The sequence below is a fragment of the Schistocerca americana genome, chromosome 1 (genome assembly GCF_021461395.2).
Source record: "Schistocerca americana isolate TAMUIC-IGC-003095 chromosome 1, iqSchAmer2.1, whole genome shotgun sequence".
Lineage (NCBI taxonomy): Eukaryota > Metazoa > Arthropoda > Insecta > Orthoptera > Acrididae > Schistocerca > Schistocerca americana.
In genome coordinates, this window is record NC_060119.1 from 219,233,161 (window position 1) to 219,248,594 (window position 15,434).

The window sequence follows — 15,434 nt, forward strand, 5'->3', positions numbered from 1 at the left end:
TCTTGAGTGTATTAAAGTGAAACATAGACGACAAACAGTTTCGACAAAAAGAGAACGGAAGCTTTTGTATTTTCATGTCACAGATGGATACTTAAGATCAAATGGGAAGATCGGTAGCCAATGAAGACGTACTGAATCGAAATGAGAAGAAAAGAAAGTTTTGTGACATTATTAAAAAAAATGATCTTTGATAAATCACATCCTGAGGTATCAAGCAATCGTCAGTTTGATAATGGAGGAAAATATGAAGGGTAAAAACTGTAGACAGAAACCATGACTTGAAGAAGGGTAAGAATTGGAGAGGGAGGCCAAGGTTTGGAAGGGTGAAAATTGTAGAGTGACACCAAGCATAGAAGAATGGTAATAATTGTACAGGGAGACCAAGTACTTATAAAAGGTAAAACCTGTAGAGGGAGACGATGGCTTGCTTAAGGATAAAAAAAAATGTATAGAGAGACCAAGGGTGGACGAAGAGTGAATAGTTGTAGAGGAAGACAGTGGCATGGTAAAGCTAAAAATTGCAGACGGAGAAATAAGAGTCGATGAAGGGTAAAAATTGTAGAGGGAGGTTAAGGCATCAACACAGCAAGCAAGATGAAAAGGATGTAGATTTCAGTAGTTATCAAGAGACTAAGAGGGTTGCACAGTATAGACTAGCATAACTGCATCGGACTAGTCTTTGGACTGCAGACCAGAACAACGACGTGCATCTTAATGCATGGGTATTATCCACGTGCCGAATCTGTTACTGACAAATCTGATTTGTGTGTATTGTATACATCTTTGAATGATTTGTCCATATCATTGTACTAAATCACCAAAATTTGAATAAATGTTATAACCATTATATTCAAATTATTTTTAATGCTACATGTATTTCACTGCTAAGTTTGCTTGGTATACTATACTAAAGTAAATCACAGACTCATATTAGAGAAATATGCTTATAATTGACTACGTAATATGTTAGCTTGTGAGTCCATTTGCCGTTTCTGATCCACAGAATAGCAACAAAACTAATGTTAAAACCAGCGGAGTATAACTCGTAGAGCAGCAATTTCCCTCACACTGTGCGACCTCTGTTCAGTTAACATAGCTGCTGTTAATTATCCAAATTTTCAAATAAAAATTAACATTTTACGTATTACGTAATGGAGCAATTAAAGATTCTAGCTGTAGTTGTAATGGCATCATTTGCCGTGTACTTTGTTTACTAACCAAGCACATCAGTGATGCACGAAACCCGCTAAGTTAGTTTAAATAGTGTGTAAGTCTAGGGACTGACCATCTCAGCAGTTTGGCCCCTTATGAATTCACACACACATTTTTTGATGCTCGAAAGTACCTGAGATTAGTAAACAGCGTCGAAAGTTTCTCCTTGAACAAAAGATACGTTGCACTGTTGACCATTAAAATTGTGACTTCTAAATGGATAGCAAAAAAGGAAATTTGATTCTCTGTGCCTGTTTAGTACAGTACGGTAAATACTTTATAATCGGTGTGAACAAGCTAATTTTACGGTGTTTCTTAAATAAACGCACCATAATGGCATCCCGTGTACAAATTATTCGCCCAAAAAAGAATTCCTACGCGGCGGCTCACAAAGTCAGTCCAAGGATGAACTGGCTTAATTATCACAAAACTCTGATGGGAAAGCATGACCAGTCATACTGTATGCACTGTAGACCGACACCTGCGGACTCAACGACTAAATAGAGACATTTCTGGAGGTTTAGTACGAGTGGGGGTTCTCGCAAGGCAACACGCGTTTGTGCGTTGTCTTCTTGAACCATGATGTGAATGAGACTTTGAAGATACGAAGCAATATTCAGATGTGATTTCTTAATGAAAAAGCCACTCCATTATCTTTCCTTACAGAGAGATTGTAGAAGGCATTACTGCTATCTGCTTTCTGCTGTCACGCGGAAATATTAATCGTTCACATATTCAAGCATGTGTAACTTCACGCCTTTGTAACTTTTGTCGCATCCCATCTTGATGATGCTGCAATTTTGCTACCCAGCTTGGTATGATTCAATTGATCTTCAAATTTTACAGAATTACTCAGTTATTGTATAATGTGTCTGTTAATGTGACATAAATTTCAGGAGTTTTTATTACAAAGTGAAACAAACGAATATTTATGTATATACCTTACCGACTGCATGTGCCTTGTTCAGTAATTCATCCAAGTCTTCCATGGTACCAAACGTTGGGTCTATGCCTTTGAAGTCGGAGATGTCATAGCCATTGTCCTTCATAGGCGAAGGGTACACGGGCGATATCCAGACACCTGCTACGCCCATGTCGGTCAGGTGGGACAGCTTGGACGTGATTCCTGCAGCATACAAATGCGTGTACACAGTTAGCTTCCGTTCATAAACAGGTTCACGTCTAGTCATTAATATTTTCTTGAAACAAAAAATATCATAAATGTATGAGGCAGAAATAAGTCTAGCCTTAGTTTGCTTTTGAAACTCTAAGCGCAACCGTTTTTGCTGACTAAATCATGGACTTTCAGTACCGTCTATTTTTTTCAGACAACTAGTACTTTTAATTCCTAAACATATTACAGAACCTTTCTACCATTATGTGTAAGCCCTTTCATTCGGTACTGTAAAATGCAACATGTTTTAAGTCATTAAATACCATAATGAAAATTGGACCTAAATGTCTTTTATGTACGTTGTGATTACTATCTTATTTCCCAGAGTATTAAGATCTGTAGGACATCCTTACATAAATGCGTAGCTTGACACCTACAAGGCAATGACGTTATTAAGAGTTTGATTTGAGAGCTAACAAATGACTTCATGTACAGGGTGTTTCCTCAAGAGAGTGCAAAAATTCAACAGGACTTAGGGGATGCTCCACTGGACAATTTCAGGTAGGCAACATGGGGTCGGAGAAGCCAGATTAAGGAGATAACAGGAATAAAATCGCAGTACTGTGTACTTTTTCATTTACATTAGTTGCAGTTAACTGCAAATACCATCATTAACACAATGAACGTACCGTTTGTACTATATCTCACAAAATGTGCTGAAACTGACGGCCATCAATGCATGCATAACATCGGTGAACAAGGTTGTAGGCATCCTCACAAATACCCCTGGTGTGTTGCGAATCACATCAAAGGCAACAATTCTGGCAACTAATTCCATCTCCGTATCCACTGTGGTCTCATACACAAGTGACTTTAGATACCCCCATAGCAAATAATCAAGGGGATTCAGTTCACGTGACATAGCAGGCCACGGAACAGAATCTCCCCTTCCAATCCATCGATCAGAAAATACTCCCTAGTAATCAGGCTCCACCTCATCGTTTCCTTGCAGGAAGTAAAGAATGTACTTGTAAATAAACAGCACGGTACGTTTAAATTTGTACGCATGTTAGCTGGAAAAAGATGGAAAAGAGTAATGCTAGACAAAGCGATAGACAAGTTTACGTTAATACCTCCTTAAGCTGGCTTCTCCGACCCCAGGTATCCTACCTCAAATTGTTCAGTGGAACATTCTTTATGTCCTGTTACATTCTTGCACGCTCTTACGGAAACAGCCTGTATAAAATATAATTCTGCCGGGTGAAAGTATTTGGCGACTATGTTTGGCGATTAATTATTTTCGTGTTGTCTGTCCTCTTCTGCATGATTATTTCTTGCAGAGAACTTGTACCTTGTTTCTGTGCGTATTTTTAGAAGAGGTGAGGATGTAAATGAGGACTGACAATAAGCAAATAACCCTATGAAATAGTGAAATATAGTGGTCATATGCACGGCCTGACAGAAAACTTGAAGCACCAGACGACGGAGTCAAATGTGAGTATAGCTTCGTACATTGTAATTCTGTCAGATACAGCAAAGGACTTGGAAGAGCAGTTGAACAGAATGGACAGTGTCTTGAAAGGAGGATATAAGATAAACATCAACAAAAGCAAAACAAGGATAATGGAATGTAGTCTAATTAAGTCGGGTGATGCTGAGGGAATTAGATTGGGAAATGATTACAATTACAGATTTAAGTGTCAGGAGGTCATTTCTGAAAGTATTCGTATGGAGTGTAGCCATGTATGGAAGCAGCCGGCCGAAGTGGCCGTGCGGTTAAAGGCGCTGCAGTCTGGAACCGCAAGACCGCTACGGTCGCAGGTTCGAATCCTGCCTCGGGCATGGATGTTTGTGATGTCCTTAGGTTAGTTAGGTTTAACTAGTTCTAAGTTCTAGGGGACTAATGACCTCAGCAGTTGAGTCCCATAGTGCTCAGAGCCATTTGAACCATGTATGGAAGTGAAACATGGACGATAAATAGTTTGGACAAGAAGAGAATAGAAGCTTTCGAAATGTGGTGCTACAGAAGAATGCTGAAGATTAGATGGGTAGATCACATAACTAATGAGGAAGTATTGAATAGGATTGGGGAGAAGAGAAGTTTGTGGCACAACTTGACCAGAAGAAGGGATCGGTTGGTAGGACATGTTCTGAGGCATCAAGGGATCACCAATTTAGTATTGGAGGGCAGTGTGGAGGGTAAAAATCGTAGAGGGAGACCAAGAGATGAATACACTAAGCAGATTCAGAAGGATGTAGGTTGCAGTAGGTACTGGGAGATGAAAAAGCTTGCACAGGATAGAGTAGCATGGAGAGCTGCATCAAACCAGTCTCAGGACTGAAGACCACGACAACAACAACAACATGTGCGAACCGTCGACAGATGTGTAAATGATTGGAGCTGCAGTCACGACCATGACCGGAGTTTATCTGCCTTGTTCGTGTTTACTGTTGTTACGAAGCCTGATAGGGTGAATAAGGTATCTGCACAGTGACAGATGATGAGTCATCTCTGTGAAGGACACGCAGGTGATGCGTACTGGTAAGAGAGAGCGTTGCCGGCACCTAACAGAGTTTGAAGGGGCCCTTGTTGTTGGTCTCCATTTGACCGTCTGGTCAAATCGTGCAATATGAAGATTTGTGGGGCAAACGGATGTGACAGTGGGAACCTGAGACTAGGCATTATTGTCGTCAAGGTTCTGGCGTCTGACCACCACAAAGGGGGCCTGCCGTGTTACACACCAAGTACATCGTAATTCTTTCACATCTGCTCCTGCCATCTGAGAACAATTAGTGGACTTCGTACAACAGTCTGTTAGTCGCAGCAGCCAGACTAAGGAATTGCCTTCCTATGCGTGTACAGCCGTTAACACTACAATACAGACGGCAGCGTTTAAAATGGAGACATCACCGGGAAGCATTACCTACTGATGAAAGGCGTCGCATTGTGCTCAGCGCTGAATCATGGTTCTGCTCTTCACCGGATAACTATCGAGTATCACTGCGACGGGGGAGATCCGATTATTCCGATGATTTGGGAGAGGCATAGCGGTGTTACTCCTGGCATCACAGCGCGGGAAACCTTCAGGTATGACTCCAAGTTACCCGCGATTGTAGTTGAGGTAACTCTGACTACAACGGTACGTCACGGGCATCCTGGGTCCATACGTGTTACCTCTCATGCCACATTATTGAGGTTCCATTTTTCAACAGGACAGTGCTCGTTCACACATGACACATCTACGTCTACATCTATAGGGATATTCCGCAAATCACACGAAACCTGGCGGAGGACTCTTCGAACCACCTTCACAATGATTCCGTATTATTCCAATCTCGAACAGAGCGCGGAAGAAACGAACACCTATGTGTTTCTGGCCGAGCTCTGATTTTCCTTATTTTATTATGATGAACGTTTCTCCCTATGTAGGTCGATGTCAACAAAACATTTTCGCATTCGGACGCGAAAGTTGGTGATTGAAATTTCGTGAGAAGATATAGTCGGAACGAAAAACGCCTTTGCTTTAATGATGTCCGTCCCAAATCCTGTATCATGTCAGTGACATTCACTCCCCTAGGCCTATTTCTACCCTTGTTTGAACTTTCTCGGTGTACTCCGCTAATACTATGTGGTAATGATTCCAGGCTGCTCAGCAGTACTCCGAAAGAGGACTGGCAAGCGTAGTGTAGGCAGTCTCTTTAGCAGCTCTCTTACATTTTCTAAGTGTTCTGCCAATAAAACGTAGTCTTTGGTTTGCCCTCCATGCAATATTGTCTACATTTTCTTTCCACTTTAAGTTGTTCCTAATTGTAGTTCGCATGTATTTAGTTGAATTTACGGCCTTTAGATTTAACTGATTTATCGTCTAACCGAAGTTTAACGGATTCCTTTAGCACTCATGTGAATGACGTCAAAGTTTTCATTATTCAGGGTCAACCGCCAATTTTCGCATCATCCAGATATCTTTTCTATATCGATTTGCAATTTTTTGACCTTCTGATGACTTTATTAGACGATAAACGACAGCGTGATCCGCAAACAACCTAAGGCGTCTGCTCCGAATGTCTCTTAAATCGTTTATATAGATAAGGAACAACCGAGGGCCTATAACACTACCTTGCGGAACGCTAGAAATCACATTTGTTTTACTCGGTGACTTTCCGTCAGTTCCTACGAGCTGTGACCTCTCTGGCAGGAAATGACGAATCCAGTCACATGATATTCCGTAAGCACGCAAATTCACTATAAGCGCTTACGTGGTACAGTGTCAAAAGTCTTCTGGACATCTAGAAATACGGAATCAGTTGGAAATCCCTTTTCAATAGCACTCAACATTCGTGTGAGTAAAGAGTCAGTTGTGTCTCACAAGAACGATGCCTCCTAAATCCGTGCTGACTGTGTGTCAATGGACAGTTCTGTTCGAGGTGCCTCATAATGCTCGAATGCAATATATGTTCCAAAATCGTGCTCCATATCGAAATTAATGATATGGGCCTGTAATTTTTCGGATTACGTATCTTTCGTCGAGCGAGCGGTTGTCTATATTGTTAAGTATGGATGTATTGCATCGGCATGCTCTGAAAGGATCCTAATTGGTATGCAGTCTGGACCGGAAGACTTGATTTTATTAACTGATTTAAGTTGCTTCAATACTCCGAGGATATATACTTCTAAGCTACTCATGACGCCACGTGTGTCTATCAACTGTCTGTGTGACGCAGAGGAACCCCCGTGGCCCCCCGTGGCCAGCAAATTAGCCAGATCTGTCCCCGATAGAATATGTGTGGGAACAGTAGCCAGGAAATCAAGGACCAGTTACAACAGTTGTGGTCTTTGTTGTCTCGGTAGAACATATAATGGGTTTATGACACCTTCCCAGCCGGACATTGCACGCATCCACGCTAGAGTCGGTGTAGCGTCATACTCAAAGTGAGCTTATCTGTCAAGTTCTTCGTAAGTTTGTCTCGATTTTGTGATCACTGAGGAACGTCACACACGATTCATTTTGTTTCCTCTTTCCTGTCTGGGTGCTTAATTCTTTTTGTCAGCAAGTTTATTTTTACTCAGCGAGTAAAAGAAAGATGGTTGCATCATGAGGAAAGGTTGTCTAAAAGACGAGGTAACCACTGGCATTCGTATATACTGCGGAAGATGTAGGGCCGAGAGAGGAAAACGTAAACCCTAACGCCGCTAATTCAAATAAGTTGCTGGCTGCTTCACAAGGAGGCATAACTAAAATTGCCCCAGAAATTCCCGCTGGACGCTTCTGTCTTCTCATTTAACACGCTGGCGTATTCCTTTCTTAAAGTGCAAAAAATCTCCACTTCCTGTATATTTGACAGCAACCACCCTTCATCCTCAAAGTGCAATACCCTCATACTGTCTACGATGTTACCCAACGAATGTTGCTAAGTTGATTCACCACCGCCGACGGACCATTCTCCTTATTATTATGCTGCGAAACCGTATTTTATTTCTCACACACATAATTCGTCTCACAATCTTAATACTTTATTTCAGAAGTCTTCAACTTTTCCCATCCATTTCTCCTCAATGCCAATCTTATTCTTCTGTCTCTGGTCCAGTTCGCTATCAGTTGTCACAGAGGAGAACCGTTCGGGAAAATCGGAAGTGTATGAAATAAAGTGTCAGGTTGTGAAATGAAGTACTTGGAGCAAACGGGAAGAAACTTTAACTTAAGGTTTACTTTAAGATAATAATAAAGGAAATCATCGGCGGCGTAATCAAAATACTTTAAGGAGGAGCAGCATTCGTTGGGTAACATCACAGACTGCGTCAGGGTATTACACTTTGAGGATAGAGGGCAGTTATTGTCAAATTTACAGGAAGTGTAGATTTTTCGCACTTTAAGAAAGGAATGCGTCAAGGTTAAAATGAGAAGATGGAAGTGTTCAAGGGGCATTTCTGGGCCAATTTTAGCTATGGCTCCTTGTGAAGCAGCCATCGACTTATCTGAATTAGCAGCGGTATGTTTTATGGTTTCTGCTAGATATTCAATATGGATACACACGTTGCAACATTGGTGGGGAATTCATTTTTAGAATTTCCTAGGACTTGACATACAATGTTCATAGATTCAGGACAAACAGCAGCATGATGGGAAGTTATGACATGCGTTACAGGATAGTACCATCTTAACTAGGTGAAAGCTGCTGCCCTTAGTTTAGAAATGTGCCTTGACGGTACAACATGCCAACTTGAAATGTTCTGGCAAGATGTTTTTGTTTGACAGTGCATGTTTGATACCGGATTTTTACTTTAGACGATGCCTAGTGGTATAGAAGCTTTAAAGTATGTATATACTACAGGACCACTGCACGACACAAATCTTCACGCCTCGCCCGAGCCCGTCAACACCGACATTGGACTGTTGATGTCTGGAAACATGTTACCTGGTCGGACAAGTCTCGTTTCAAATTATATCGAGCGGATGGACGTGTACGGGTATTGAGACAACCTCATGAATCCATGGACTCTGCATGTCAGCAGGTACTGTTCAAGCTGGTGGAGGCTCTGTAATGATGTGGGGCGTATGCAGTTGGAGTGATATGGAATGCCTGATACGTCTAGATACGACTCTGACAGGTGACACGCACGTTAGCATCCTGTCTGATCCTGCATCCATTCATGTCCATTGCCCACTCCGGAGGACTTGTGCAATTCCAACAGGACAGCGCGACGCTCCACACATCCAGAATTGTTACAGAGTGGCTCCAGGAACACTCATCTGAGTTTAAACACTTCCGCTGGTCACCAAACTCCCCAGATATGAACATATCTGGGGTGCCTTGCAACGTGCTGTTCAGAAGACATCTCCAGTCCCTCGTACTCTTTCGGATTTATGGACTGCCCTGCAGGATTCGTGGTGTCAGTTCCCTCCAGCACTACTTTCGGCATTAGTTGAATCCACGTCGTGTTGCGGCACTTCCGCGTGCTCGCGGGGGCCCACGATATGAAGCAAGTGTATCAGTTTCTTTGGACCTTCAGTGTATATGCATTCACACGCTGTAATATGGGTGTATTGTTCGTTTTTTAGGTGATTTGTTCCACTGAAACTGTTGCAGGAGAACAACTGTTTGCCAAGCGTTGTTGGGCGAGCGTTGTCATGGAGAATGTGTACGCCCTTGCTCAACATTCCTCTTCTCCGGTTCTGAATTGCCCGTTTGAGTTTTTTCAGAGTCTCACAGTACCTGTCAGCGTAAATTGTGGTCCCAGCGATTCAGCTCCGACGACGAGGTGAAAGAAGAGGTTCATAACTTTCTGAACAGCATGGCGGCGAGCTTGTGTGACATGGGCATACAAAAACTGCCACAGCGTCTACAAAAATGCATCGACGGAAATGGTGATTATGTCGAAAAAGAGCTAAATGTTCAAGCTGTAAACTGATGTAAACCATTGTAGAAATAAACAGGTCTATGTACTTATAAAAAATGGGAGACCTTTCTTTTGGGATTTCCCTCGTATCTAGCGGAAGTTATTGGCTGACAAATATATGCACTACGACTCTCTGCGATTATTAATAATCCTTTCTTGTGATAGCTGGAAAGTTAGAAAATACGTTATATATGAGAAGCGGATCAGTCATACGAGTATCCTTGTTACTCAGAAACATTGCTGAATTGCGTTACATTACACCTCTCGTTTTACAAGATGATAATGTTGCAGTTTCAGGGTATGACTTTGATGTCAGTTCTCAGAAATCTCAAATATATATCAAGACTTTGTATCCAGTAATGAGTTTCATACAGTGTAACCAATTACACCAATGAATCTAAGGTTCAGAATGAGTAAGATATGCCTTCCACTGCACATTCAATGATACAAAATGCCTCCATATTTATAGCTGCAGCGATGGCAATTATGGCAACTACAAAGTACGGAATATCAGAATTTTTAAATGTTTAATGCAAAAAGACTAAAGTGAGCTACAAAAATTGCAATATCGTACCAATTAGAGTCACACTAACAAATATATAATAGACATTTTGAATGAAATAAGCGTTGACAAAGCTAAGCATGAAGATATTAACGTAATGAAGAGTAAGACTCGCGGTGGGGCTTAACCTGGTGTAACATCGGATGCTTAATAATGCATATACAGTATTACAAAATGCCCTTTCTAAAGAACTGTTCTACCTTATACTAGTTTCATTCCTTTAGCCAAGAAAAATGTTCAAGACAAATGGTACAGCTACTCGTTCACAATGCAGACAGATGAAGATTTTTTGCGCAGATACAATTTGTGATCCCACGAAAACTACATTTCTTTATTTTCAATTGAATCTCAGAAAATAGCATACTACACGTACCTTTAAAATGCGTTGGGGCAAAGATATCAATCAAGGCATCTCCACAGTATAAAAATGAAGGACGACTGTCACAAGCAATCTTTCCAAGTAGTCAGTCACATCCTTCTGGAATGTAAAAAATACAGGAAGGGGCAAAAAGACTTATACAAATAATTTGGGGAATTAAGTGTCTTATTCCTCACTTAAATATCTACACTCCTGGAAATGGAAAAAAGAACACATTGACACCGGTGTGTCAGACCCACCATACTTGCTCCGGACACTGCGAGAGGGCTGTACAAGCAATGATCACACGCACGGCACAGCGGACACACCAGGAACCGCGGTGTTGGCCGTCGAATGGCGCTAGCTGCGCAGCATTTGTACACCGCCGCCGTCAGTGTCAGCCAGTTTGCCGTGGCATACGGAGCTCCATCGCAGTCTTTAACACTGGTAGCATGCCGCGACAGCGTGGACGTGAACCGTATGTGCAGTTGACGGACTTTGAGCGAGGGCGTATAGTGGGCATGTGGGAGGCCGGGTGGACGTACCGCCGAATTGCTCAACACGTGGGGCGTGAGGTCTCCACAGTACATCGATGTTGTCGCCAGTGGTCGGCGGAAGGTGCACGTGCCCGTCGACCTGGGACCGGACCGCAGCGACGCACGGATGCACGCCAAGACCGTAGGATCCTACGCAGTGCCGTAGGGGACCGCACCGCCACTTCCCAGCAAATTAGGGACACTGTTGCTCCTGGGGTATCGGCGAGGACCATTCGCAACCATCTCCATGAAGCTGGGCTACGGTCCCGCACACCGTTAGGCCGTCTTCCGCTCACGCCCCAACATCGTGCAGCCCGCCTCCAGTGGTGTCGCGACAGGCGTGAATGGAGGGACGAATGGAGACGTGTCGTCTTCAGCGATGAGAGTCGCTTCTGCCTTGGTGCCAAAGATGGTCGTATGCGTGTTTGGCGCCGTGCAGGTGAGCGCCACAATCAGGACTGCATACGGCCGAGGCACACAGGGCCAACACCCGGCATCATGGTGTGGGGAGCGATCTCCTACACTGGCCGTACACCACTGGTGATCGTCGAGGGGACGCTGAATATTGCACGGTACATCCAAACCGTCATCGAACCCATCGTTCTACCATTCCTAGACCGGCAAGGGAACTTGCTGTTCCAACAGGACAATGCACGTCCGCATGTATCCCGTGCCACCCAACGTGCTCTAGAAGGTGTAAGTCAACTACCCTGGCCAGCAAGATCTCCGGATCTGTCCCCCATTGAGCATGTTTGGGACTGGATGAAGCGTCGTCTGACGCGGTCTGCACGTCCAGCACGAACGCTGGTCCAACTGAGGCGCCGGGTGGAAATGGCATGGCAAGCCGTTCCACAGGACTACATCCAGCATCTCTACGATCATCTCCATGGGAGAATAGCAGCCTGCATTGCTGCGAAAGGTGGATATACACTGTACTAGTGCCGGCATTGTGCATGCTCTGTTGCCTGTGTCTATGTGCCTGTGGTTCTGTCAGTGTGATCATGTGATGTATCTGACCCCAGGAATGTGTCAATAAAGTTTCCCCTTCCTGGGACAATGAATTCACGGTGTTCTTATTTCAATTTCCAGGAGTGTATTTTATTGCATGGAAGCAACTGTAGCATTCCAAAACCTTACCTTGCTATTTGTCTCAGGCAAACATTGTTTCAAAAATTAATGCATTTCCTGACGCTTTTTAAATGCAGACCCATGTAACAACGAAAATAAACGACCTCCAGAGTTCATCACTGTTAATCTAACACTTCGTTCCAGCATATCTGTATTACCTCATGTTTTAGTTGATCTACTGCATCCACTCATTGCTATAATTTATACTTAATGTGCGAATAGTTAATGCGACCAATAAACAAATAAATCACGGTGTATGCAGGTCATACTGCTGCGAGCTTGATTACAACGCGAATGCAAAGACTAAGGGATTAGCCGTGGAAAAGCGAGGGCATTTGGAAGTAGAAGAAAATATGAATGAAGGTAATCCATTTCAGAGCCACCCCAGTGCACAGACAATATGTGGATATTTAGGACACCTTTGAAAATTGGATGCTTTTGTCAAGGGCGATTTTTGTGTTGCCGTATTCAATGCAAATGAAACGCTCTTGGCGCCGACAAGATCTACACTGCTCTGGTCAGCGTGTTATAGGTCACGCAAGAAGTGCGTGAGGCACGAATTACACCTCAAGGAAGTACTTCAGCAGGGTGAACGGTCTGAGTCAGGGGAAAATCTGGTTGGTACTCTGCGAAGCAAAATCGACCGTCCTCGTTCAAGAAAGTCTAACTGTACCACTTTGCACTGTCTCCCCCATCAGACGCTGCCTTTTCTCTCACATGTTTCAATATTCTGTCTAAATATAGCAACACGGGCGTTTAGTGGAGTACGACGTTACTGGATTGCATGAATCCCTAACTATTTCAGATATGATAAATGAACGCTGGAATAAAGTACCCCCGGCAGTTGTGGCCGTGCGGTTCTAGGCGCTTCAGTCTGGAACCGCGTGACCGCTACGGTCGCAGGTTCGAATCCTGCCTCCGGCATGGATGTGTGTGATGTCCTTAGGTTAGTTAGGTTTAAGTAGCTCTAAGTTCTAGGGGACTGATGACCACAGATGTTAAGTCCCATAGCGCTCAGAACCATTTGAACCATTTTTGAATAAAGTACCAATAGCAGTCATTTCGACCATCATACCGTTTTTTTTTCGAAGTACCTATTCACTGTCTTTTTCAGTCACCATGGTGTATCGAGCTCCTGTAATAAAGAACACAACAGCGATAAAATGCTCCTATCTGAGCGCACAAAAGGCGAATCTGCTCCGGGTAAAAGACTGTGACTGAAAATTGGGTACCGTCTCATTGTACCTTCCTCAGCACTCATACAGATTTTCCCAAAAATTTTTGCTTGCGAATATATTCGTGCCTTTTTTAGCATGCAACTCATCTGTCACTCCCACAGCCTCCCCTAACTGTAAGCCCCTCACACCCACTAGTCCATCGCTGTAAGTCGTTCATACCCCAGCCACTCCCACTTGCCCTTCTCACTCAGCCATTCAGCACAACACATTGTCATTACCTCTTTGTGTCTCTCTGTCTCCTTCGTTCTGTCCACTTACTACTGTCTCCTGTCACTCTCACTGTCTCCCTCTTGCTCTCTCTCTATCTCACTTTATCCTTCCCACAGCTGTTGTCTCTTCTCATTGTCACTATCACTCTCTCCCTCGTCGTCAAGGACTCTCTGTATCGTTATCACTACCTCTCACCTACATCCAATTTCTTCGTCTCTTAATTTCTCTCCCACTACTAGTGTCTCCTTCTCTCTTTTCCTAGCATTGTACTGTCACTGCCGACTGTGTTCAACAGCTGCTGTGCCTATATCTTTCTCCAAAACCGTACTGGTGATAAAAGAGGCACTTCACACCATTTTTTTCCCAGCTACGTCACTTTAAAAAGTATGTTTCCACCTCAAAGTTGGTTTAACGTGCGTATTTTACCTGTTAATCTATGGTAACTTAGATCCCTGTATCTCGGAAACGGATAAAGGTATCAAGAAAATCTTCAAGGTAGTTCAACAATGGGATCTCAGGAATGCATAGTAAAAATTTCATCTGTTTGTTATGCATAGCTGTCTGGGAATCTTCGATTTGGTTTTGGCAAGAAAAAATGAAATAAAAACCTTTCGCGGGGTTTTGCTAAGGAACCTCCTATGGATTGATGGTGACTCGATAAGTTCTTGAGGACTCGCCGTCGACCACATCAGATGAAAAAAAAGCAACCGATTTGAAGCATTTGCCTAAGCAGGAAGAAGTGTGTAATATTCATATTTTGTCCCTATACTGTAGGATAACGGCACTATGACGATTCTTCAGTTGGATACAAAAATGGTCTTCAGCCCAAGGGCTATCCAAAACACTTGACTCTACCTCTATGTCTACAGAACCGCATGTGCAGCGATTGCTGCTGAGCAGACGTCAGAGCACAGATATTCGGTACATGTTACTTGTCATTCCTCGCATGCACTTATTCGCTTTTATTACTAGTAGTCCAGTGCATATGTGCACTAAGGGTTTTCACCTTCTCGTCCATGATAGACTACGGACGTAGGCAGTAGATACTGCACTGGAGAGCCGAAGAAACTGGTACACCTGCCTAATATCATCTAGGGCCCTCGCAAGCACACAGAAGTGCTCCAACACGACGTGGAAAGTACTCAACTAATGTCTGAAGTAGTGCTGGAGGGAACTGACACCATGAATCTTGCAGGTCTGTCCATAAATCCATAAGAGTATGAGGAGGTGGAGATCTCTTCTGAACAGCACGTTGCAAGGCACCCCGATATGCTCAATAATGTTCATGTCTGGTGAGTTTGGTGGCCAGCGGAACTATTTAAACTCAAAGGACTGTTCCTGGAGCCACTCTGTAGCAATTCGAGACGTGTGAGGCATCGCATTGTTCTGCTGGAATTACCCAAGTCCGCCGGATTGCACATTGGACATGTATGGATTCATGTGATAAGACAGGACGCTTAAATACGTGCTTCCTGTCAGAATCGTATCTAGACGTATCAGGCGTCTCATATCACTCCAACTGCACGCGCCCCACAACATTACACAGCCAGAGCCTCCATCAGCTTGAACAGTCCCCTGCTGTGATGCAGGATCCATGGATTCATGTGGCTGTCTCCGTACCTGTACACGTCCATCCGCTAGATACAATTTGAAACGAGACTCGGCCGACCAGGCAACATG

At 43.5% G+C, this 15,434-nt stretch overlaps 1 protein-coding gene across 1 annotated transcript in view; it reads right to left on the reverse strand.

The window, feature by feature from the left end:
• LOC124620491 overlaps window positions 1-15,434 on the reverse strand; it is a 274,372-nt gene that overhangs the window by 72,243 nt on the left and 186,695 nt on the right. The window contains exon 11 of the mRNA XM_047147076.1: window positions 2,159-2,338. Within this exon, the coding sequence (XP_047003032.1) occupies window positions 2,159-2,338 (180 nt within the window). The remainder of the gene's footprint in view (window positions 1-2,158; window positions 2,339-15,434) is intronic.